A 25,628-nucleotide genomic window follows, 5' to 3' on the forward strand; every position below is an offset into this window, starting at 1 on the left:
GCCTGGGAGGGCTGAACCCTTCTCCGATAGGAATCTTCTACAGGGTGATGACTTGACATCTGCTGCCATGACGTCACCGGCGTAACGCATGTCAGGAATTAAAAAAGGGCTTTAAACCGTGAATCAGCCCTTACAAAAGGCCCTTTGTCTCCTTTCTTTCAGTTCGAAAAACCTTTATAGACTTTACTTTAGTCACAGTCCGAATATCGTATAAAGACAATGGTTCATTCAATTCATATTTTACATAACTGTTTTCTCATTTTACAATTTTAAAAAAATGGAACTTACTATTTAAATAGGTTATTAATGTCAAACATGTTCCACTTCCAGTTTGCGACCTCACGCAACGGCAAGCTTAAACCCCCCTACACAGGTAGGTCATTGGCATTTCACCATGTCGAGATTTTTCATGATAGATAGGGATGCAGTAGAATGTTGATGGTTCACGTTTTTCTTTAATCGATCAAAACAATAAAATTATATCAGTCAAAATATTTGTTTTGAAATTTATAATTAGTAATTAAACTTTTTGTTTCGTAGCAATAGGCATACTTTCTTTCACTTCTAGACTCAACACTGCTTTAATTAAAATATTTAAAACATTTTTTTCTTTTATATTTAAGGATAAAATATAATTTGCATATAGCATCGATCTATTTATTTTTAATCTGCCGTCATTTGGTGTTTCCTTATTAGCCATCACATTATTAGATAAGCAGCGAAAGTATGCGGTGTGAGAAAATTGCTTTAAATCGGAAATTTTTTATATAGATTTTATCGAGATGCAGATAAGTTTAGCCAGATGGAAAATTTTTGGTATTAATTGACAATTAAGGCTTTATTTGAATTATCCTTCCATTAGTCCGCGTTAATTTCTGTGACTATCTCCTATAACCGAATTAATTTTTAAAGTTCCACTGGAATGGAATCCCATTATGGCTAAATTTTAAAATGAAAACTATTCAGTTGAATCATGCTTTATAAATAGATTAATAAGGTATTGCAGGATATGTTTTAGGAGGGTCTTCATGATTTCATCCTGATTCTTGAACGAGTTTTGTCAAAATTTTGATTAATAGAAAAAAGTTAATTGGTCAATCTGACCACGAACTCTAATGGATTTTGATTATAGTTCGCTAAAAGTCCAATAGCTGTGCAAGGTAATCTAATTCTGTGAAAATAAAGTGATTGTATTTATTAGAGTGAATGTGAAGTCTGAGACAATATTAAAATCCCCATCGAACTTCAATTAAATTAATTATCAACTTGTATAACATGTATGAATCGAGTCCTCCACCACACTACTTAGATATCTCGTTTTGTGTTACCTTTTGTTCATATTGAGAGTGATTGTATTTTTTGTAGCACTCTCAACACGACACACAAGAATGACACAATTACGCAGAAATCAAACACTTTGAGCCCCGAAAATGATCTCAATAAAGATCGAAACGTTGGCACGATAAAGAAAATGTTTCTCTAAAACCTACGTCACAACAGACCGCATCTCACGATCTCCGAATAATCATTGACTAACGGTCATTAAACACCATATACTTATATAGTATGTATGATTCGAGTGCTCCAATAGATGTATTCTCCGCATACATCCTCCATCTTTCTCATCGAGCATCGCACTGGTGGTGATTATCAGTTATGCTGAAATGCTTTGCGTTGCGATGTGCACAGTAAATTAAAAATATATCTTTTTCTTGATACTGCAATCGAATAACACAACAAACTAAGTCTTTGTCATTCCTATGATCGTACGAAACGTGTCTTAAAAAATTGATTTATCTAATTCTTTAATAAGTTAAAACACAATGATAATGAGTATATTTTGAGGTGGATAGTATTGGGTTTAGGAGTCTTGGCTAATCGCCTGATGTACATTCCCGTTTAAAAAACTTATTTTCAATCTTGAATAGACACTCGTTTGCATAAAAATCTAATATCGTCTAATTAGGTAAAGTTTCTTAAAGGGAAGGTGCCGGAATAGGCGTGGGTTTGGAAATTATGGTTTGTTTGCTGCCACGTTTAGAACGGAGATGAGGTTTTTTTTAACGATGTAAGTAATTTATGTCTTAGAATTCTGGCCATTGTTGCGGTATCCTTCCATCTTTTTATTCCTTTATACTCGGGTGAATCTTTTTTTTTCCTCCGCGTTCGGCCACTATGCGTGCTGTTTTGAATTATCGCACGATAAGGCTATCACGCTGTCGCGTGACCTCATTTTTTGCGGGCAGCATAAGGAAGTTTAAATTCTAAATTTACTCTAGCTATATATAGTGGTTTTGCGAGCTTGTTAGGAATTGGTGCCAGCACCACGTTATTTGCTGGCGAATTTAAAATCGTGAGATGTTATGTCGGGTCTACAGATGATGATCTTGTTGTTTTGTCTCCTTGTACTTCTAGTTGTCTGAAATACGCTTTTCGGCGTTTCAATCCTTAGTAGTTTGTCTGTGTATTATTTATCATATTTTTTGTAAATTTAAACACTCTGGATCTGGGTATGGTCTGGACGAAGAAAAATTAAATTGCTACTGCCGAGCTTTCAACCTATTTTGAGGTCATAATCAGGGCAAAACAATCTTAAATATGTCTATATACTAAAACTTATTTATGTCATATGTAGATATATTTAAGATTGTTTTGCCTTGATTATGACTATATGAAATGCGAAGAAAGCTTGGCAGTAAAAATTGAATTTGTTTTATCATCCGTACCATACCAACATACAGATTATTCATAATGAGAGTTGGACAAGATGAATGTTAAAAATTCGTGTATTTTGTTGAGACAACAAAAGAACATCAGTTGAACTTGACGTGCCTGAGGCAACAGTTTGAACCAGTTATTTGAAATTAGACTTTTCCAGTGGAACAGCTGTAAGGGAGCAGCTGGTCACAGGTGATGGTCCATTGCAGATGCCTCGGCTCCCCAGATGCCGTATCAGGTGACTGTCGGCCACCTGCCACAAATTACAAGTGTAGTAGGATGACTTTTTTCACTATTTCCCAGTTGTTACAGATGTCTATTCCTTCAAGAATAGTCTCACGTTTTGATTTTTAATGTTACATCTCGGCATTCCAAGACATACCGAACCGGAAGCTTTACATTCCATCTTCGGCCTGCCCAAAATAATTTCGCGCAGAAGGCCAGATATCTTTCTTGGAATTATTTCGATTTAAAAATCTATTCTGTATTCGTTATGATCACATCTCAGATTTTTTGTGGAATATTTAGATCCAATCTAGTCAAATTAGATATTTTTGACATGACAGCAGTACTTAGCTTAATACCGTTTTCACTATTTGGCCCAGTCCCTAATAATCTATATTTTGTCAAAACTCGACCACTTTCCTTGCGGCTAGATTGACAAACCGTGGGATGCGTGGGCGGATGAGGAAATAGAATGGCGGTTTGTTTGGAAACACGTGTACTGGCTGGAGCAAGTAGGTCAAAGCGAAGTGGGAGGCTCGTCCTTGCCCCTTGACACCGTTTCTAGGTTTCATCCACAGAGGAAAACATAGTTTCTCATAGATTTCCATTCTATTTCTCCCAGGGGAAGAAGTGAGAACTTTAACGAAAAGACTACAACCAAATGGTATTGGTATTTATAAACAGTCCATTTTTAGAACCCTACTTTGAAACTTCCTTGTACATTTTGTACAAGCATTATATATACGTATGAAATGTACATCATACGTACGTAAAAAATATCAAAATAAATTCTTGTTCTTATGAGGTTTATACAAACATCAAAGCGAGATCCAATTTGCTTTGAACTTTTATTAGATAATTATCTAAAACTTAATTTTCCAGAATAATTCAGAGAATGCTATCGATTATACATCATATCGATCCAGATACCCAAAAATCAAATAATCCAATTCACACAATAGTTTTTTAAAAATTTGTGAGCGTTATATAAACTCTTTTACTAGGTCTGCGAGATGATGGTCATGTAGTTTCGATCATTTTGGTCTCCCCATTCTCGATTTTCGTCTGTCAGACGTGTTTCGGCTTCTTGCCAATTTCAGTTCATAAAACTATCATCTTTTAGGACCAAAATATTGAAAGACTTTTTTTAGGTCAGTTGAGAATTTAGTTAACCCTTTTCTGATCACTTGGTCTACCTATCCTCGTTTTTTGTCTGGCAGTCGCGTTTCCGCTTCTCGTCATATTAGTGATTTTATAAAAGTATCAACTTTTAGACCCCGAAAATATTGAATGGCTTTTGTTTGAGTACTGTTAATAAACAGGGCAGATGAACTTTTAGTTTGGTCATTTCCGATCTTTTTAGTCTCGCAGTCGTTTCGGTTTCACATCTCTTCAGAAATGGCGAAAAACCGAAATGCATTTGACCGAATAAATCGATTGGAAAAACCAAACTATTCTTTCTTTTTTGTGGTAATAATTGTAACAGCTGTGAGGACGTTTGCAATAAAAGTTTCAATTAATATCAGATATATTGTAATTTTTTTAATGGCACTTATTGTAAAACATCTAGGTAAGGTTTTGATCAATATGAAGGGAAAGCAAATAATATAGGCTGTTCCATATAATTTTTATGTTCCTTTACGAAAAACGTTTATAAACGTTTAATGTTTGAAACTTTGTAGACCTACTTTGTCATTTCAAATCAGTTATAAAATCATTCCTCATAAATAAAATTTATTTTGTATTGCTTTTATTAAGCAGACACTTGTTGCTTGATTATTCGCCTCTAGCATTTTTGATTAGTTTCAAAAGATTTTGTGACAAAATTACGCTTTAAAAATAAAATTACATTTGATCTATTTTATTAAGCTGACACTTGCTGCTTGATTATTCGCCTCTACCATTTTTGATTAGTTTCAAAAGATTTTGTGACAAAATTTCGTTTTAATTTGAGTTAAGTATGTATTTTTTACTGGGCTTTATGTTGTCTAATAAAAATGAATGTACCTGTTGTTCAACATGGCGATTCTTTAAAAAATCGTTGGGTGCATTTGAAAGTTATTATTTTGCAAAAGAACGGTAGGTTTCCAGGCTTATCAATGTGGCGAGTGTAAGCTATACGTTATGTTGAATAGTAGTGTTCAGCGACACCACAACTGTAACTTTTCCTTTTTAACGGTGTAACCAGACAGGATTGGCTTCGTGACCCTTTTACCCTTCTGATCCCCGTGATACAAACGCATTAACATATATTTTTTTTTTCATACAATACTACTTTTGCTTTTAACAGCAGGGTTGAATTTTTATACCCCTTTGTGACTATATGCTTGGAACAAATCCCACATACATCGTCGTTCTTCGGTAATGGCCAGGGAGAAGCTTTTAGAAAGTCGACCACAATTGCTGTCGGCGTGCAATCAAGGCCGGTCCCTGGGTCCAGAGGGCTGTCATTATGGTAACATATGCCAACGGGAGGGGCGTTTCGAAAAGGGAAGGAAATTCCTGGGAGTTCTTCATCCGACTTCTTCTTCCATTCCCTCTCCTCGGGGAGGTGCGTTGACCCTTCTCCACCTCGGCCGACGTCTCCGGAAAAATCGAACTGGCCTGCACTTCTTTGTATCGTCCTCGTCTTCCGCAAGAGGGAAGACCGCTCATGGATTCAGACAATAATTAAGTGAAATGTGTGTGTTTGTTCTTTTTGTTTACACTTAAAAGACCAGAGTTTTTAAAATTCCGTTTCATTAGAACATTCAATGCTCAGTCAACCTGCTCACTTTTCTGTTTCTATTCCTGTTTTTTTGGAACACTATTTTGAGATTGTTTATACAAAAAAAGTCCAGAAAGGATCAATTTTATGTATGTATAAACAAAATCAAGCTTAGCTCCGAAACAATTCTAAACAATTTCCTGAAATCTCTCTCATTATCGATTTGATCGACACATTACTTTACTGGCTTCTTCTTTGTCTTATGTCAACCCTTCGAAATAATATCGAACTGAAACAAAATTAAACTTTCTCTCCAACCAAATGGTACTTTTTCTCTATACATATTGAACTTTCCTTCGAACCAAATGGAAAATTTCACAAACCAAATAGAACATAATAATAATCAGATTGAACTTTTCTAAAATATAATTATCATTTTTTTCCCGAACCAAATTGAACTTTTTCTCAAACCAAATCGAACATTAATCATATTGAACCTATTTTTATTAAATAGAAATTTTCACAAATGGTATTGACTTTTGACACCCAGTTGAACTTTTTCCAAATCGTATTGACCTCTCTCTCAAAGCCCACATTTTACAAATCAAATTGAACTTTTTCCAAATTAAATGGAAATTTTTCCAAATCGAATTAACTTTTTTTTTCGAAACAAATCTAATATTTTTCAAATTAAATTGAAAATTTTGCAAACCGCATTGCTTTTTTCTCCGAACCAAATTGAACTTTTTCTCAAACCTAATTTAACATATTACTGATCAAATTGAACTTTTTCTAAATTAAATTGAAGTTGTCCCAAATTGAATTGTTATTTTTTCCAAACCAAATTGTACATTTTATTAATTAAATAAATTGAACTTCTTGTTAGTCGAATTGACCTTTTTCTTCGCAAACCATATCGATTTTTTCCTCGTGCCAAAAAAGTGTTGGAAAAGAAAGTAAACTTTTTCTCAATCCAAATTGAGCTTTCTCTTGAACCAAATGGAAAATTTTACAAATCTAATTAAATTTTTCAAATTAAATGGAAATTATTCCAAATTGAATTGATATATTTTTTTTCAAACCAAATCGAAAATTTTACAAATCAAATGAAAATTTTTACAAAACTAATTGATTTTTCCCCAAATTAATTGAATTTTTTACAAATACAAAATTTCCAAACATCAAACGAGTTCACAAAATCTTATTAAATGTTGTCCAGTATTTTCGAAGATCAGGGTAGAGAAGCCAGTTTTCCATTTAAAAACAGTTAAATACAGATTTAAATAAATTGCCATTTATTTTTAAATCCTCATTAATAAACGTACATTGTTCCATTGTCTACGGACATTCTGGTCGGCTTATCCTCGCTGGGTCATTGCAGGTTCATCAACTCGCAGACCTCAATAAAAAATCACTCAGTTGTTGTTTAGTATTCGTAAGACTTTTTAAGGTAGAATTTTTAAATGAAATCGAACTTATTCACGAAATTATTTTATGATAAAAGAAAACAAAAAATTAATTAAAAGACCGATGCGCCGCGTGACTAATGAAAATTAGATGATGAGCATTCCATGTCAAGCGGCTCTGCTTTAAAAATTCCAGGAAAGAAATATGAGCCTGCAAAGTAGTTAGTGGTGTTTTGATAGTGCAGCTGTGTTCGCTGATCCCGGGAATTAGACGTTTCCCACACTCGCTTTGCATCGAGATTGTTCCCATGCGGCGCAGAAGCATCAGCAAGCAAAATTATCCTCTCAGCATGACGTTCGTTGTTTGTTATTAAATGTTAATATTTCGCCAATTATAGTTTATGGTGAAAGTGGGTATTCTAGTATTCAAAACAATAACGCAGTGGGTTTTGTCCAAGTAACCAATTCTTCGCGTGTAAAATGATGTAATTAGCCTGATTCTGGTGGTCAGGGCCGATATGACTGCTCTGACCTACATCCTTTGGCTTGGTTGCTTTTATTATTTATTCAAGTCCAAGTCTCACTTTTTGTCTAGCCAAATATTGAAGAGAGAAGAAGTAAAAGCTAGTTTTTCACTTTTAAAGACTCATCGTGGAGCTGACTAATGACACAAATATTGGTTTGTGTGATTTGTAACAATGACCTATTTTTCAAGAAATAACATGGCTCTTTAACCAAAGAAAATGCAAATTCTGAAACATATTATAATTGGTCCGACTCGTACTTGCTTAATATTTGGTTTCTAGAAATTAATCTACTGAATCTTATCGAAAGAACATGTCTGGCGGTTGCAGTGGTTGCGAAAAGATTTGTGAGATAGCCTTCGTTGGAAACTCCGTTGCCAAAACTTTCAAACTAACATTGTTCGGGGGTGAATCAGTGCTGACAAATGAGTTCAACGTCACCCCACGCCTTTCTACAAGGCCGGTCGGGCCTGAGGATCGCGAGGACCATATTTGGGCCATAATGGTCGGTCGGGGGGACCATTAAGCTCGCGAGTCAAGGACGCACAAGGTCAATTCTAAATTTGACACTATTCCACTTGATGCTCTCGCTTTGTCATACTGGATTTAACAGTCCTCGTTTAATACGTGTTATTGTTTGTAGTTTGGATATATTCTATCATTTTCGTCTTTATGTTTCGGTTTCTCGCCATCTTCACTGATGGGTCGGTGAGTAAATAAAGAATGTGTTTAAACACCCTTTACTGATAACGTAAAATTACAAAAAAAAATCAAAGGTAGACAGGTCAAAATCATCAGAAACGACCAAACTACAGGTTCATCACTTCACAGACTTTCAAAAAGTAATCTGAACATTTCTTGTTTAAAATTGTATGTACTTTTAAAAAAAAGCAAGGTGATTAATATGTTTAAAGTTTTAACATTAATTACTAAATTTGCTAATATGCTGACAACATAGTAATCGACACTCGCTTTTCGCTATGCTTCTCATTAAGATGGGTGTGTATCAGTAAGATGAAGGTTGGTCAAAGGATAATGCTTGGGTTGGATTTCTTCTTCTTCTTCGGGGTCGTTAAAACGCTAGTTCACATCGGTATTCCACTTCCTGCCTGAGGAAATTCCGATCCTAATACAGGCAATCAAGCGAAGGGCCTGTAATCAGTCTCGATCGGGTTGGAAAAACATTTGAATACCTAATGGGTAACCATTTTTTGTACCACCCCAATAATTTTGAGCTTGGCTGGATCTAATTATACAATTGAGACTTGCCCCGACGGATTTGTCCTTCTCTACGACCTTTGTTGAAGACCCCCCACCAAGAATATGCTGGGAATCGGAATTATTTTCGCCCCTATGAGATGGTGCCAGTAGGAAGAATCGGAGATGGCTATCTAGAACGTCTTCAAAGCGGTCGCTTTTTTATTGAGGCCGCAAAACTAGAGGGATCGTCTTAAAAGGGGAAGGAATTTTTTTAAACCTCGTTAATTTGAATTAACTGCCTTGTAGTTGGGGTATAACTCATTCCTTGGGTGGCATGCTATACGTTTTAATGTTAAAATTTAAAACAAAACACAGGCCTTTCGATTTTTAATAGCCTTTCGTCTGATGGACAAGCCAGTAATTACAATACGTTTTCTGTATGATCTGCAGCAAATATCAAAAAACAAAAAATATGTTAATATGAGTATATTGAGTAGTCACTAGATTAAATAATGAGATGATAGTTAGATTTTTATTCATTGGGTCTGTGGTATGGTCATTTAGGTTTGTCAGACATCAGCTTTTTTGCTTTTCACCATATTCACTGGTTGGCCAGGGTGATAAGCAGGGTTAGAACTGACCTATATAGGAAACCTAAGTTACAACTAGATAATTGTCTTCAAAGAAGAAAATATTTGCCCATTTCTTTTTGAGGTAAGCCGACAACTTCTCGGAACTTTCTCTCTTGCCCCTTTCTCATTGAGAGCTTGGGTTTAGCTTATGATTTCGTGTCTGAAAGAGTTTTCCTTCGTGGGAAAGCTGTTGTTCACGCTCAGCAGTTTTCCAAGAAACCCGTCGACTCGACTAAAGACAAGAACTGCCTGCATTTAATTAAATTGTCTGTTATTATACGAATTACAGTCCCAACAATTTCATGACTACTGTAAATAATTATGGTCTCAATTTTGATTCATTATGTACTCTCAAACTTGCACAAAAAACGTTGATAGACATGGAAAGGTTTCCCTCGAAATATCATTACTCGATCAGTAGATTGGTATGTGGCTTAGACTAGATTTGTAAAAACGTTTCCTCGTAACGTGTTTCACAAGTGAAAACGACAAAAGCTTCAAAAGCCGTACTAAGCAGCCCATTGTTTGTAAATGTACCATGCTTATTAGCGGTCTGGTTCAAACTGACAATGAGCCAAGTCAATTACAAGTTCCGGTCCGTCGTTCGTATGACCTTCCGCCCTCTTCTGCTGTTTTTGAATCGTACGTCACCAGTGGCAGGCACGGAAGTTAAATTTTATCAATGTTTTTTCCGATCCAGACTCTTATTATTTATATTTTAAAATATAATTGACCCTTTTTTTCAAACCAAATTGGACATTTTGTCGAACCAAATTGAATATTTTACTACTCAAATTGAACTTTTTTCAAAATAAATTGAAATTTGTTCAAATGAAATTACAAAACCATTTTCTTTATCGTGCCAACGTTTCGATCTTTATTGAGATCATCTTCTGAAGATGTAATTGGCAATTTTTCTCAATGCAAATTGAACTTCCCTCGAACCAAATAGAACATTTTCCAAACCAAATTGAACTTTTTCAGAAACCGAATTGAACATTTTACTAATTAAATTGAAATTTTTGCAAATCGAATTGACCTTTTTTGTGCTCAACCGAAATGGAACTTTTTCTCGAATCGAATTGCATTTAAAAAAAAAAAGTAAATTGAACTTTTTCTTAAACCAAATCGAACATTTTACTAATTAAATTGAAATTTTTGCAAATCGAATTGATCATTTTTTGCTCAATAAATGGAACTTTTTTTCTCGAATCGAATTGCATTTTTTTTAAAAGTAAATTGAACTAAGCAAATTGAACATTTTACTAATTAAATTGAAATTTTTGCTAATCGAATTGACCTTTTTTGTGCTCAACCTAAATGGAACTTTTTTCTCGAATCGAATTGCATTTTTTTTAAAGTAAATTGAACTTTTTCTCAAACCAAATTGAACATTTTACTAATTAAATTGAAATTTTTGCTAATCGAATTGACCTTTTTTGTGCTCAACCTAAATGGTACATTTTTCTCGAATCGAATTTCATTTTTTTTTTTTTTTAAGTAAATTGAACTTTTTCTCAATTCAAATTGAGCTTTCCCTTGAACAAAATGGAACATTTACAAAAAAAAAAAAAATCGAATCTTTTCTCAAACCAAATGGAATTGACTTTGTAAAAATGTAATTGACCTTTTTTTTTTCAATTCAAATGTCAATCTGATGGTGAGCTTTAAGCTTGAAATCCGTATAATTGAAAACAACAAACTGAGTAATAACTATATTTAAAAAAAAAGAAGATATAATTAAAGTTATTTTGCAATCCAAGTGTAACCATTTTTCAAACCTCATTAAATTTTTTCTCATACCAAATCGAACATTATGCAAATCAAATTGAACTTTTTCTCATAACAAATCGAACATTGTACAAATCAAATTGAACTTTTACAAAATATAATTGACTTTTTTCAATCCAAATGTAACCATTTTTAAAAGCAAAATAGACTTTTTTCATACCAAATCGAACGTTTTACTGATCAAATTGCCTTCTTTCTTTTTTTTTTTTTTCAAATTAAATTTTTTGCAAATAGTGTTTTTTCAAACCATATTGAACATTTTGCTAATCAAATTGATCCTGGTTCTATTATTTTGTGGCCAGTAATTAACTGAAAACCGAAAGCATTTGAGTCCAGAGACTTTTACTCGAAGATAGATTACTTTTGTTTAAACTGGTTTTCCCACAACACTCTTATCCTGACTCCAGGAGACTGATGGGTTGTGAATATTAATTGGTACTTTATATTTTTTATTTTTTTGAGAATAAATTAATTATTCACAATTCGACAACAAATCAGTATAAAAAATGAAACTAAGAATGATTAAGGTGACAATTTGGAATCATAGTAGACGACCTTTACGACTGGGAATTTCCTATAGTATTACAATTCAATTGCAAAATCATGCACGCAGCTTTGCTAATTAAATAATTTCATGTAAAACGGGTTTAACCCCATTCGTCAGAGGCTGGAACTTTCCAACGAGAAATTTTATTACAGCGAACAGAGCAGAAGATCGCATTTGTTATTTTCCAATTTCAGGATGTTCGACTTTTAAAAAAATCCGGAGAATTAAACTAAAATCCAATTGCATGCAATTGCATGAATGTTACGCTATATTATCAAATCAGATTAATTTAATAATTATTACACCCATTTTAAAATAATGGCGAAAACCAGCAAAGAAACTTTTGCTCTTGATTATTTTGTTTTACACCGAACTAGTTTATATTTTAAAAACTTTATTTATCAAACTTTGACTTTTGAACAGATTATTTTAACAAATTTACAAAACGGTTTGAACGATTTTTAACATCTTATTCTGCAAATTGGAAATTTTTGACTTTGTAGATGCTAAAACGGCATCTTAATCATGCTTGATTTGTAAAATGTGCCATAATGAATTGTCACTGTTATCATCATATACAGGATGATTTACTACTCGTACGACAATGTTAGTCAGGTGCTGCTATACTTCAAATTTAACGAAAAGGTTCGTATGAAAATGGACCGATTCTCAACCCTTTCGCAGATAGATATTCAGCATTTTGTTTTTCCTATCTATACGGTTTTCGGCTTAAATCTACTCGTAGCTCTTAAAATATTCATTTTTAGGCAAAAGCAAAAAACGGCATTTTAAACTTGTGTTAAATTTCCTTTAAGAACGTACTCTTCTAGAAGTTTTAATTTATTTTTGGTAAAAAAAAACAACAAATCTTTCAAAAACTGCTAAATTAAAAATTTGTAAAAAATTAAATTTGCAACCTCGTTGGAAAGATTCAGGGTAGAGCTTGGCAAATTTCATAACAACTTATTTTAATAATCTTTCTAGCGGTATACTCTTTTTTAATAACACCAACAAAAAATAGGAAATAAAACACATAAAAAGGAGACAATAAACTAATGTTACACAATATAAATAATACACAATGTTTTTTATTCTTGATACCCGTCAGGAAAAAAATAAATAAACATATTGTGTATTTCGTAGTGACATTTGTTTCATAATTTGTTGGTCATGAGGAGTGGTCAATAATGAGGTAGTTTAGAAAAACACAATTTTTCATTTTTTCACTCATTCGGGTCATCATCAGTGCAAGTGTGGTGCTATTCTTGTGGTGTCGAATTGGTTTTGTGCATTGGTTGGTCACTATGTTTATTGTCTCTTTTTTCATGTTTTGTTCCAGTTTTCTTTATTTTGTACAGACCAACTTAACAATAAAAAAATATTTATATAAAAAATCCAAGATATTTTTTCTTCTTTGTATGGTAAATGAATGGTAATGAATAATTCAAGAGCTACGAATAGATTTATGACGAAAATTGTAAATAGTTCATAAAAAACCATAAAAGTTGAATATCTGCGAAAGTATTGAGAATCGGACAATGGTTCATTCGAACTTTTTCGTTCATTTGAGGTGTAGAAGCACACGAACTTTGTCATACGAGTAAGCGAATCACCCTTTATATTGAACATTGTAATAAATTATTTTTTTATATATATTTTGATTTGTCCGAGGTTCAACCATAATTGTGGTTCTATCAACTCTAAGTTTGTTTTTACATGTTTCTGTTTACCAAGTGGCCACAAGCTTTGTTCTCCATTAAGCATATAGATCTCTACATGAAGGAAAGTCTGTCGCCTAAGTTGCGGGATGTAATCAAGTTTGGGTCAGTAGGAGGTTCAGAAATGTAAACAACCTCCCGGTCCCCGGGGTCATTGACCATCTCGTCCTCCGATCTGCCGGTAATGCAGCACCGGAAAATCCTCGCATTCCTGTATCCTTGCAGGATACGATTTTTCGCCCTGGGCCTTCTTATCCGCGATTCACTACTGATTAACCTTACATCCTGCTCCCTCGCCCGCCACCTGTTGTGACTATCCTGGAATTTTCTCACGGTGAATAATCCGTCCCGCGGACCCTGCGATGATTCCGCGTCCTTCCGGGAACCCCATTGAAGAGTAGGAGTTACTCATTCATTTTGACTCAAGTTTTACAACTGGCCCATCACTCGTACCAGTCATCAGCTTTGTCCCGTACCGTGCAGATCCTGCTCTTCTTATTTTATTGTACGTTTCAACATTTATTTCATGTTTTTAAACTTATGGTGTCGACACATACTACTTCTAACAATAGTAATAGTAACTTTTCGTTAAAGCTTTTAAAATTGTCTTACCCTTAGCTTTTAAAGCACTATATAAATATAACAACCATTTTGAAGTCTTTTTATACCAAGCTAAATTGCAACGTGCAATTAGACTTTTAAGCCTCCCATATGACAGGAATTTCTTCACTTTGTTGTATTTAAAAATAAACTTATATAAACTATATACCACTAAAGCACATTCTTTCGATTTGAAAAATTAATAATCGGCTCATTTTTATGAAGATTAACGTAACTATTTAACAGCTACATGGCAATTATCCTGTTGGATGTAAGGTAGAATGATATTCGGCGCCTGAAATTTGATATCCTATGATCCCCACGACCTTTTAAAAAATTTAAATAAATAAATATCGGCTTAATTATTGTATTTTGTATTAATGCAAGACTTTTTTCCACACTGCGGGTTTTATGATCGATTCGATTTCGATCGAACTTGTGTTGTGGCAATATCCAGAAAGTCGTAAAGTTTTCCTATTTTTCTTTTAAAAACTCTTTTCTCTTAAATACCCTTGATAATAATCTGTTTTCGTTTTCGTCTCTTTTCTAGAAAATATATTGTCTTGATTTTTTTGGCAATTCCTCGTCCTATTAATTATCTTACTCAGCCTTAGGGTTAATCTCCATCCTTCCTCTGTAAATGTATGGCTCCTGCTTCTGCACATTGGTGAGAAGAGGATTTCCGGGGTGGCGCAGAACCATTTCCGCCACCTGCCCCTGTCCCTCGCTTCCTGCCTAGAGGACCGCCGAAAAGGCACGTGCGACGAATTTTATGTGGGCTGTTTGCAAATAGAAATTGTCTTCTCTGAATATCATTGGACTAAATTCTTTCTTAAACTTTCGAGGAGACGAACAGAAATATTATTTTAAAAAATAAAAGACATGACATGCGGCGGGTGGAATGGAGATGATTTTCCTTGAAATTTAACGACCCAGAATAGTGAAGATCCTGACGTAATCAGTCATTTCTTATAACCGTCGGATAATTTTTTGGGTATTCTGTTTAAAAAAATGAATGTTGATGACGTGTTTATTCTTCTTCACCCTTCAAGTGCACACACCTCTTGTTCTGTACTTACTGTTCATCGACTCTTTCGTCTAATGACTGTCTGGCCGTCTGATTTGGCATTTGTTTTCACTTCATGAGAAACAAGGACTCACTGGTGTGCTATATGTACAGAATCGGGTGAATACAATAGCTCTTAAGGGCGCAGTATATTATGCAACCTGACGTTAATCTACATCTACATTTCAGTAGTATTATCTGTTTTCTTGTATACAGGCAAATTTATGGAATTTCATTAATGCTGATTATCTAATATTCATTAGCGCAGTACATCTATACTTGCCTTTTTCTTTCTTTCTCTTGAAAACTTAAATTTACTTTTCTGTTTTAGGGCGGTCAAAGCACTTCAGCAAGTTTTGTACATTGAGCCAGGATTCTCCAGGGCCAATGAAGTCCACCTTCGCCTTGGGTTGATGTTCAAAGTGAACAATGATTGGGAATCAGCTTTGAAGCATTTGCAGCTCGCCCTCATTGATGCTAACCCTTGTACTTTCTCAAAAATTGAAATTAAATTTCATATAGCGCACCTGTATGAAGTCCAAGGAAAATACAAATTTGCCAAAGACAACTACGAACAGCTTCTGAAAGAAAAAGAGCTACCGAAAAATCTAAAAGCCGACATATGTCGACAACTAGGTATGGGTATTTATTTATTTTTTAAATAACTTTGGAATTTACACAGTTACTACTGTAGGATGGATGTACCATTGTGTCGAGTCGCTTGGTGACAAAAGTGCACGAGAAGGACAAGCCATCGCCTGCCTTGAAAAATCTATCGACGCCGATCCAAAATCAGGACAGTCACTTTATCTCTTAGGGAGGTGTTATGCCAGTGTTGGTAAAGTGCATGATGCTTTTATAGCATATAGAAATTCTGTAGAAAAGTCTGAAGGAAATGCAGACACATGGTGCTCAATCGGGTGAGTATGGAAGAAAAATTATTTTAATTTTTGTTTCAAACTCTAATATTTCTTGTGTTTTAATAGAGTACTCTACCAGCAGCAAAACCAGCCTATGGATGCATTGCAGGCCTACATATGTGCTGTGCAATTAGATAAAAGTCATAGCGCCGCTTGGACCAATCTAGGTAAAGTTAATTAAACACTTAATCTCATTGTCATCCTTTATCCATTGATAAAATCTTTCAGGAATTTTGTATGAAAGTTGCAATCAGCCAAAGGATGCATATGCTTGTTATGTCAATGCGACAAGAGTAGGTGAGAACAACGACGATTTGGACAAAGACGGAGTATCTCATATATCTCCAAGGTTTTCCATCCATATGAACCCTAACCTTGCTCAAAGAATTCAATTCCTCCAGTCTCACTTGGGCAACGCGCCAATGCCTAGCATCACCAGCAAGTGCGTAATACTGCAACATAATTGAAATTTTAACATTTTAAAAACATTTGTTTTGTAAACAGGCGTAGACAGCTTCCCCCTATCGAGGAGGCATGGAACCTCCCCATCTCAGCAGAAATGTCATCGCGCCAGCAACAACAGCAGCCACAGGCACAGCAATCCAGTCCCAGGGTAGGTTCAGGAACTCAGCAGCAATTTAAAAAAAATCAAGTAAGCTTGATTTTTAAACAGTGATTTGTACAAATGATATGTTTTCATATTTTTCTGCCTGGTCTTCTTTTCTCATCTATTATAAGTAGTAGAATTTTAGACTTAGTTCAAATATTCCCATTTCTTTAAGAGTTTAAATAGAGAGGAATGCATAAAGTGCAATTTTTAACTTTAAATATCAAAATTTATTTATAATGTTCAACAAGTTCTCCTATTTATAGATTAGATTTAGAAGTCCATATGAAACAAATTTTCACATATTAGATAACTATAGATACAGGGCACTGATACTCTATGTACTTATGATATGAACATCCAACATACATCTTTCACTGCTTTTTGTGTAGGGGAAGGTAAGATTCCAAAAATACCATATAATGGAGAGCTATATTAAGCGTTTATTGAAACACTGGACTGTCTTAATACGGTAACAGAGAAACAAAAAGAACAATCAAAGCAAGTCAGCCACAACTCTAACTTTGCTGAGTTTAGGATGAGCTCATTCACAATAGTACTTACCCCAAAAAATGTTTGCCAATACCAGCTCCCACATCTTCCAGGGGCTTTTTTTTTCTCGCAGCTTCCTGGGTCCTTGACAGACGACTCTATTCGACTTGTCACAATGGCTGATCCTTGCTGGATGTGTCCCAGTGGTGGCTGCTTGACTGCTCTGGACTGAGGCCTTGACTTGATGGAAGGAGTCTTTAAGTTGACTACTCTCCAAACATACAAATCCTTTTTATACTGTTTTCCCCACCATAGTAGAGGAGGAAAGGAAAAGCAAAAACTGCTGGGCCAGATGGTTAATTTCCTTGTTGCAAGGGTTGGCCATGCAATAACTCGTAATTGTCAGAAATTGCTGTTTTGCAGCCTCATGTGGCCCCAAATTTATAGTGTCCCACAGCTGGATGAACTGTGTCTGCAACACCCTTCCCACCCTACATAATTCCAACTTTCGTTATTTAGTGGTCAGACTATTCATTTTTCACATTCCTATGATGACAAGGTTGTGGGAATCGTCTCTTTGCCCCCTACAGGATGAGCGACCCTTCAGTTCTCCAGCCTTATTTCCAACATATGTTTGACATTCCTTACAACTATTTTTAACTTATTTTAGTAAATATTCCTAACTTATAATAAGAGGAGACTGGCTTTCAGTATAATTTAATTATAATTTTTATTTTTAATATTTCAGACGAATGCTGTAACCACCACGAATGGCCATATTCAGGCATCTCCACAAGGTCCACCTCCACCGTATCCAGCCCAGGCAAACCAGAATGCCCCGGCTAATAAAAGATTTAAGGTAAAAAAATTAATTAAGAGAGGCGAGAGATATAAGTTAAATTTAAAACAAATTTTAATTATCATTTAGCAAACAAAACATTAACTAGCAATGTTTTATGATGTTGTTTCTTGCCTTTTTGTTTATTAAATCTATCTCTAATATTTTATTATGTGAATTACTAACTCTTTTTTCTCAAAAATGCTACTTAGGACAGGTAAACTGATTGATCTCTTAAAAAATTATTTCAAAACCACACTAAAATTTGTTTTGTTGATAGTTTTATTTAGGGAAAATCGGAGACTGTGAGACCCAAGAAACTCAAGCGCTGGTATTTACGCAGGAGATGAACCTCTTGTTAGATCCAACGTCTTTAGTTATTGTGACTTACTAGTTGTCTGATATTTTTCGCTGGTAGACTGCTTGAAAAATTGCATTTGTTAACAAGCTTAATTTTTTGTTATAGCCTGGCGAGGAAGCCCCAAGAGTTCCTGGAGTTCCTACGACCCCGAACGGAGCACAGAGGACTGCGACACCCACCACCCCAAACCCTCCTTTTTATCTAAATGCGCAACAACTGCAAATGCTTCAAGTGCTGCAGCAGAATGCTGGAAACCTGCCAGCCCACCAAGCTGTAAGTTTAACATTGATAAATTGAAAGTTATTAGTTGAGATAAAGATTAATTAATTGAAAGATGTTATTTGGTCAATCGGACCACGAAATCTAATGAATTGATAGAATGTTTCAACCCCCCCCCCAAAAAAAAAAAAAAAAAAAATTAAATAAACTGTAACATTTTATTTTTTCTCTCTGTATTTTAATTAAGTGTTTTATCAACTTGAATCGTGTTTTTTTTCTTCTTTAAATAGTAGAAATAAAAGTGAGATAAAGTTTAATCTTACTATAAACCTGATTTTCAACTGCAGTTTTGGCACAAATTGTTTTATTAAGGTTACTTTTTTTTCATCATTATTAAATTATAGATTTAAAATTGGGCTTTGAAAATAAAAACCAAGGTGAATGGCATGTGATTCTGATTAGATTTGAATATTTTTCAGAACCTTCTCCAACAACTGCAGCATCAGTACAGGCTTATGCAACAGCACCTGCAGCAAGTAAGGCTACAACAGCAACAGCAGCAACAACAACAACAACAACAACCACAAAGGGTTGCCACCGTAGCGAATCCACAGTTCAATACCAACCAATACCATACTTCAGTCATCAAGACATATCCACAGCAGGTTAGCTTTAAAAAATGTTTCGTCTAGATACAAGGTGTTATTTTAAAAGCATGACTATTCCATTTTCTTACTTTCAAATCCTTTTCCCTCATACTTTTAACTTTATTACCATATTAAGAACTAGGTGCACTGTTTGTCCAATGTTCTAAATTATTGAAGTGAAGTGCTTGCTTTGAATTAAAGCGACTTTAAGTGAAGCCTGAAAATCTCAAATAGGAACAAAGCTTAATCACGGCAGGTCGATGTCATAATGTTTGGCAAAATTTGATCTGGAAGCTTGTTTGTCTGCTGCCGTTGACCGGCCGATGCCAAGTACGAAGGGATTGTTCATTTTTTGTTTCCAGGAAATGGACGTAAGTTACTCTGGGAACCAGCCAGGGAATGAAGCATTACAGCTGGCAAGCAACTTCCAGCAAGCTCAATATCCATTTTGTACTTCGCCTCAGTCTGGTTTTAATCAGGTAGAAATCAAACCCATCCCAGAAATGGTCACTGGAAAGCACAATTGTTGGAAGTGTACTGATAGTTGATATAGCACACTGGTATATTGATAATTCTTAGTCTTTATGCACTGATTATTTTCAAAAATATAAACAAAAATCATGTTTAGTTACTTTTTAGCGAGAGAAAATGAGCTTTGAATTTTAGATTATTTGAACATAAACTTTTGTTCTTGGTATAACTATTATAATAAGCGTTTTTAATAACGTTTTTAATAAATTGAACAATTTCAGAAAATAAATATAACGTTTAATAACTGGACGCCTTTTGAACATCTATCTGGTTTCCAATATAACAACAGTTCAAAAGTTCCTCTTCTCTTTTCTGTTATCTTTATGATTTGAACTTAGTCACTTTAGAAGCTTGTTTTGTTGTTTGTTTGTTGTTTAGTTTATCGTCTTTTTGTGTGTTCTAAGAGTGGGCCACGTTGAAAATATGTTGTTACCTAATAGAGAAAAAAAGAAATACACTACCTATTTAAGATATACATTGTTTTTTTCATGTAATTTAGCACACAGTTATTCACTTTGAGAGAATAGATTTTTAGCTGATTGACATCCTTTTATGTAATAGACAAAGTAAAAGCGGATATTGAGTTAATCCCAAACAAGTGATTTTCAGAGGCGGGGAAATATATTTCCACGTATTCTTCAATATTCTTTTGATTTATAAAAAAAACGTTTTTGAATATTACAACTTGATGTTTTAATGTCTAGAGTACTACACCAACTTCAAACAACAGTGACGTTGTTGGAGTGAGTGATCAGGAACTGCAGGCACTGCTCTCGCAGAAGGACATCGCTACATCTCTTGCCGAAGACCTACTGAAGCATTTCGGCTCACCTGTGCCGTCTGAAGAGCTAGATTCTAAGGAAGGTGTCGCAGCATTGGTCGAGCCAAACCCATTTCCTAATGGTAAGCCCACCGCTGGATCATCGGCACTGACAATTCACCAAGAAACAGAATCACTTGGTGCTCTCAGCACCTTAAAAAATGAGAAAATTGAGTTGAAGACTGAAAACGGAGAGGACCAGAAGGTCCATATAGGAAACTTACTTGACATTCAGCCTGAGGTTGAGTACTCCATCGATATGGACGCAAAGACCATAATCGAATCCTGCAAGTAAGTAATTTGTTGAAAAAAATAACATTAAATAAATTATTCTACAGTGGTTCATGTTTGTGAATTTTAGGGGAAGAGGAGTGAATGGTGTGGGTAGCTGTAATGTTGTGAGTGACAGTGATAAACCTCCTTCACCGCCTGACCCACCCCCAGCAAAGCTCACCAAGGCTCAGCTCCTTCCACCGACTCCCAGTGTCTACCTTGAAAACAAAAAAGACGCCTTCAGCCCACAATTACAGGAGTTTTGTCTGAAACATCCTATCGCTGTGATCCGAGGACTTGCTGCGGCTTTAAAATTAGGTTTGTACATATGTTGTACATATGTGTAATTGTATTACACAATTTACAAACATACAGGTACACCATTTCAATTTTTTACCATTTTGAATACAGATCTTGGGTTATTTTCCACCAAAACTTTGGTCGAGGCAAATGCTGACCATATAGTGGAAGTACGGACACAGGTGCAGCAGACGTCAGATGAGAACTGGGACCCGCAGTTAGGTGGACGAGGCTGGTCGTGTATTAGTCACAGGTCACACACAACCATCGCTAAATATGCCCAGTACCAGGCATCTAGTTTTCAAGATAGCCTTAGGGTAAATTGTCAAAATGTATATTTTACACTAGTGCCCTTCAAATCTAACAAAATTTTCAACTTCAGGAAGAAAGAGAGAGGGCAGCAGGAATCCATGTTCCAAACAATACGACAAGCAGCAATCTCTCTGATTCTGATTCGAAAGATTCAACAGGAAATGTGCGGAAAAAGAAAAGCACTGTAAGTTATCCATAATAATATTAATCTTTATTTTACTATATTGAAAATTACAAAAAATAATTCAGTTTTCTGGATTCAAGAAAAAATAATAAAAAATTAATTATATAATTATAAAAGTTATATGTTATTCTTTAATAGTTTCCTTAATAGCCCTCTGAGAACCTGAGCTGAAAATGAGCAATCATCCTTACCCAATTTATAGGTCATAAAGGTTACTTGATCTGTCCCACATAGTAGAAGTTTGTCATGCCTTGGCTCTTTACAGAGAGCGTGTAGGCATGTTGCCGGATTTAAGACTGGTTCTCAGACACAGTAGTGGGTATCTGGGTCTCATGTTCCACTTTTTGTCAGATGTTGGGTTTTTTTATTGCATGTAGTTATGTTTTGTATGTTTAGATTGAGTACATTAGTGTGAGTAGTGAGGGGCTGATGGTAAAATACAGCATCACCATCACCCCTCCAGTAGTGTGTGTGTGATTAAGGTCGACGGCAGAATATTTGTAACAGTACCCCACCAATCTTAATTTGGATTATTATTGGGTTGTCCGGAAAATAATGCAGGATTTTAAGTTTTCATTAAAAAAAATCTATATAAAATATTCTGTTTACGTTTACAGGATTACTCATTTGTATGAATGTCANTGGGAAATTATTTTGATTAAAGAACATTGCTTTAAAGTAACTAGTTTCTTTTTTTTTGTTTAATACCAAAATCCTGCATTATTTTCCGGACAACCCAATACATTATTAATATTGTGTCTAGCTCAATGAAGGAATATCGAGCACTACATCGATTAATCAGAATGAGTGCAAATTACAAATGTGTGAATGAATTTATTATAAAAGTTAATTAGCTAGATCATAGTTTACATACATTGAGTGCTGTAATTGACCGAACAGTCAAAAGCCTCCATTGAAACCTAACTGGTTGGGGAAGTGACGATGTCCTGGGCATCTGGCTTAAGGGAGATACTAGCGACCCAGCCAGATTACAGGATAGGTGATCTACCCTGAGGTAGACCCTAGGGTCACCCTCCCGCACATCGAGGAAAGACAACCCTTTGGGGAGAAATTGACAAATATTTATTAATATTGGTTAAATATGTTTAAATAAAATTATCAGTCTATGGCAAAACTTGCCATATCATCTCATGATGATTCAGCCGATGAGGCAATACATCTGGAATATGAGGCATAGTGGCAAATAATCACGTAAATTGATAATTAAAAAATTCATAACACTAAAAATTGCTTTATGTGACTTGCAATAGGCAACATCGTTCTGAAGGCAACATAGCCAGCCCCTATACCTCTAGGACAAACAATATGGGCCCTGTAAATTAGTCTGATTGCACAATATCAAAATGATTAAAAATTGAACTCAAGTGATATCAACAATAGAAATAAAAATTAAAAATCTTATGTGAAAGAAACATTAATGGATGTACACCTCATTACAAGTCTCATATTGTATTTTTATATTAGTCAATTTATTACATGACTAAAAGTACCTTTCTTATACCAAAAGTTAACTAAATTTAATAAATATAAATTAAAATCAGTCTACATGAGACATGGAACTAAATTTCCATGGTAGATAAATCATATTGAGACAGACAAAGCATGTTAAAATGTAAAATCATAAACACTGGTCAATTTTAGGGTGTTCCTGGATTAAAAGCTCCACCCGGTTCTAAAATGCTCCGGTTCGGAACGAATGTAGACCTGTCCGATGAAAGGAAGTGGAAACCGCAGTTGCAAGAGCTGATGAAACTCCCAGCTTTTGCGAGGGTAGTATCTGCAGGCAATATGCTGTCGCACGTTGGGCACGTCATCCTTGGAATGAACACAGTCCAGCTCTACATGAAAGTGCCTGGGAGTCGCACCCCTGGACACCAGGAGAACAACAATTATTGCTCTATCAACATCAACATCGGTCCAGGTGACTGCGAATGGTTTGCAGTACCAGACGCCTACTGGGGTGTCATATATAACTTGTGTGAAAGGTGGGTATAACTCATGTTTTATCTATTATATAAAGTTTGATAAAATTTTATGAAGAAAATAAATATTAATTTATATGTCAAACATGGTGGTGGGTACCTGTGCCGAATTTTAATCATCTAAATCAGCTTCTCTCTTCTTCTGATTGAATTGGAGATGACAACAAGATGTTAGGACACCTTATTTCAAAAGACGTTTCCAAACTCAAACCAATCCGTATATTTATTGATATTTACATGCTTACTTTAGATATCTTTTAATTAAAAACAATATAGAAAATATGGGGCCTTAAATTGTTCATTGGTAGCAGAAAATATAAAATTGACCACAATATCAATATGTTCGTATTAAATAATAACTAAATAAATGTTACTATTACTGCTGTTTGGGGTCAGTTTCTTAGCTTCGTTTGTTATATCTACCAGAAAATTTGTAATGTGAAGTACTTTGTCATCATCTCTGCTAGTACTGAACTTAGTCAAAAATTACGACTTGCCCTGAATAAACAAACAAATGCAAAATGTCTTCTAATTGCTTATTGATCGTGTTTAGGAACAGCCTCAATTATCTCCATGGTTCGTGGTGGCCTGCGCTCGAGGACCTGTACGAGGAAAATGTCCCCGTGTACAGGTTCCTCCAGCGTCCGGGTGACCTAGTCTGGGTCAATTCTGGTGAGCGATACCTCCAACAATACTGGTTATTTGATGAAAAACATTGATTAATCACATTGACGTACCAGGTTGTGTCCATTGGGTCCAGGCAATTGGTTGGTGCAACAACATCGCTTGGAACGTTGGCCCGCTTACCGCTAGACAGTACCAGCTGGCAATCGAGCGCTACGAGTGGAACAAACTGCAGAGCTTCAAGAGCATAGTGCCGATGGTTCATCTCTCATGGAACTTAGCTAGAAACATTAAGGTCTCCGACCCAAAACTTTTTGAGTTGATAAAGTAAGTTTTTGTTTAAAAACAGTGCATAGCTTATGTTTTTGTTTTATGTTGTTCCTGATTAAACTAAACAATTTAGATTAGTTGGTCCATTTAGAAATTAATGCTACCATTTTCACAATTTTTTTATTTGATATAAATTACAGAAAATTGTATTTTCTGTACACAATCTTATCTTACTATAATTTTGTATGAAAAAATGAAGGATAAAGCTGATTTGAATGAAAAAATACTCAGTTCTTCACCTTCGTCAAGATTTTGAGGTAATCCATGGGACCAAACTTCGGAGTCGGAGTCATCATGGTCACTGGACCATCTGATTGTGAAGTCTATTGTTGGGGTGCAGTTGGTAGCAAGCAAAAACAATTAAAATAATGAAAATAATTGAAAAAAGAGGGAGTTTACCAGCCTCCATAAACTTAGGTTAAAGGAAAAGACGGAAATTTGACTGAAAACTTTGCTTACTTTGCTTACCTCTTGATGCAATGATTATAATCTCGTGTTACTTGTTTGAGTCTTGCCTTGCAACGTGCGAGAGGAAAGGAATAAAAGTGGGCAAAAGAATTAAGGGACTAAACAAAATTTGCATAAATTGGTGCCACGAACACCTATTCCTAATAGTTGTATATAATTTTATTTTTATTTATAGGCACTGCCTTATGAGGACATTGAGACATTGTGCTTTAATTCTCGAGTTTGTAAAAGAGAAAGGCGTTGAGGTGCGTTTTCACGGAAGGGGTAAGAACGAAGCGTCTCACTACTGTGGTCAGTGTGAGGTAAGTCTTTTAGGATCCATTATTAAAAACATAAACACCAATGGTTAATTGAAATGTATTCCAGATGGAGGTATTCAACATACTTTTCATAAGGGAGCAAGAGAAGAGGCATGTCGTCCACTGCCTCGATTGCGCCAAGAAACAGGCTCCAAGTCTAGAAGGTTTCGTCTGCCTTGAAGAATACCGCATGTCCGAGTTGATGGACATATTTGATAATTTTACACTTCACCCTGTGGTAAGTTAACAGAAAAATTTAAACTTTT

General features: G+C 35.1%; 1 protein-coding gene across 8 annotated transcripts in view; it reads left to right on the top strand.

Annotated features, from left to right (window-relative positions):
* Positions 1–25,628, top strand: part of LOC106672663 (histone demethylase UTY) — an 83,485-nt gene that overhangs the window by 55,476 nt on the left and 2,381 nt on the right. For 6 of the 8 annotated variants that reach the window (XM_014404258.2, XM_014404254.2, XM_014404252.2 and 3 more), the window contains 18 exons: positions 15,466–15,770; positions 15,829–16,054; positions 16,121–16,221; positions 16,283–16,496; positions 16,559–16,706; positions 17,902–18,012; positions 18,458–18,625; positions 19,051–19,236; positions 19,581–19,697; positions 20,454–20,860; positions 20,931–21,160; positions 21,254–21,459; positions 21,525–21,638; positions 23,301–23,644; positions 24,195–24,313; positions 24,382–24,592; positions 25,239–25,365; positions 25,430–25,600. In XM_014404258.2, the coding sequence (XP_014259744.1) occupies positions 15,466–15,770; positions 15,829–16,054; positions 16,121–16,221; positions 16,283–16,496; positions 16,559–16,706; positions 17,902–18,012; positions 18,458–18,625; positions 19,051–19,236; positions 19,581–19,697; positions 20,454–20,860; positions 20,931–21,160; positions 21,254–21,459; positions 21,525–21,638; positions 23,301–23,644; positions 24,195–24,313; positions 24,382–24,592; positions 25,239–25,365; positions 25,430–25,600 (3,505 nt within the window). The remainder of the gene's footprint in view (positions 1–15,465; positions 15,771–15,828; positions 16,055–16,120; positions 16,222–16,282; positions 16,497–16,558; positions 16,707–17,901; positions 18,013–18,457; positions 18,626–19,050; positions 19,237–19,580; positions 19,698–20,453; positions 20,861–20,930; positions 21,161–21,253; positions 21,460–21,524; positions 21,639–23,300; positions 23,645–24,194; positions 24,314–24,381; positions 24,593–25,238; positions 25,366–25,429; positions 25,601–25,628) is intronic. The other 2 variants (XM_014404256.2, XM_014404257.2) reach the window with 2 other exon arrangements.

The sequence above is a fragment of the Cimex lectularius genome, unplaced genomic scaffold (assembly GCF_000648675.2).
Source record: "Cimex lectularius strain Harlan isolate CLEC.00 unplaced genomic scaffold, Clec_2.1 scaffold385, whole genome shotgun sequence".
Classification (NCBI taxonomy): domain Eukaryota; kingdom Metazoa; phylum Arthropoda; class Insecta; order Hemiptera; family Cimicidae; genus Cimex; species Cimex lectularius.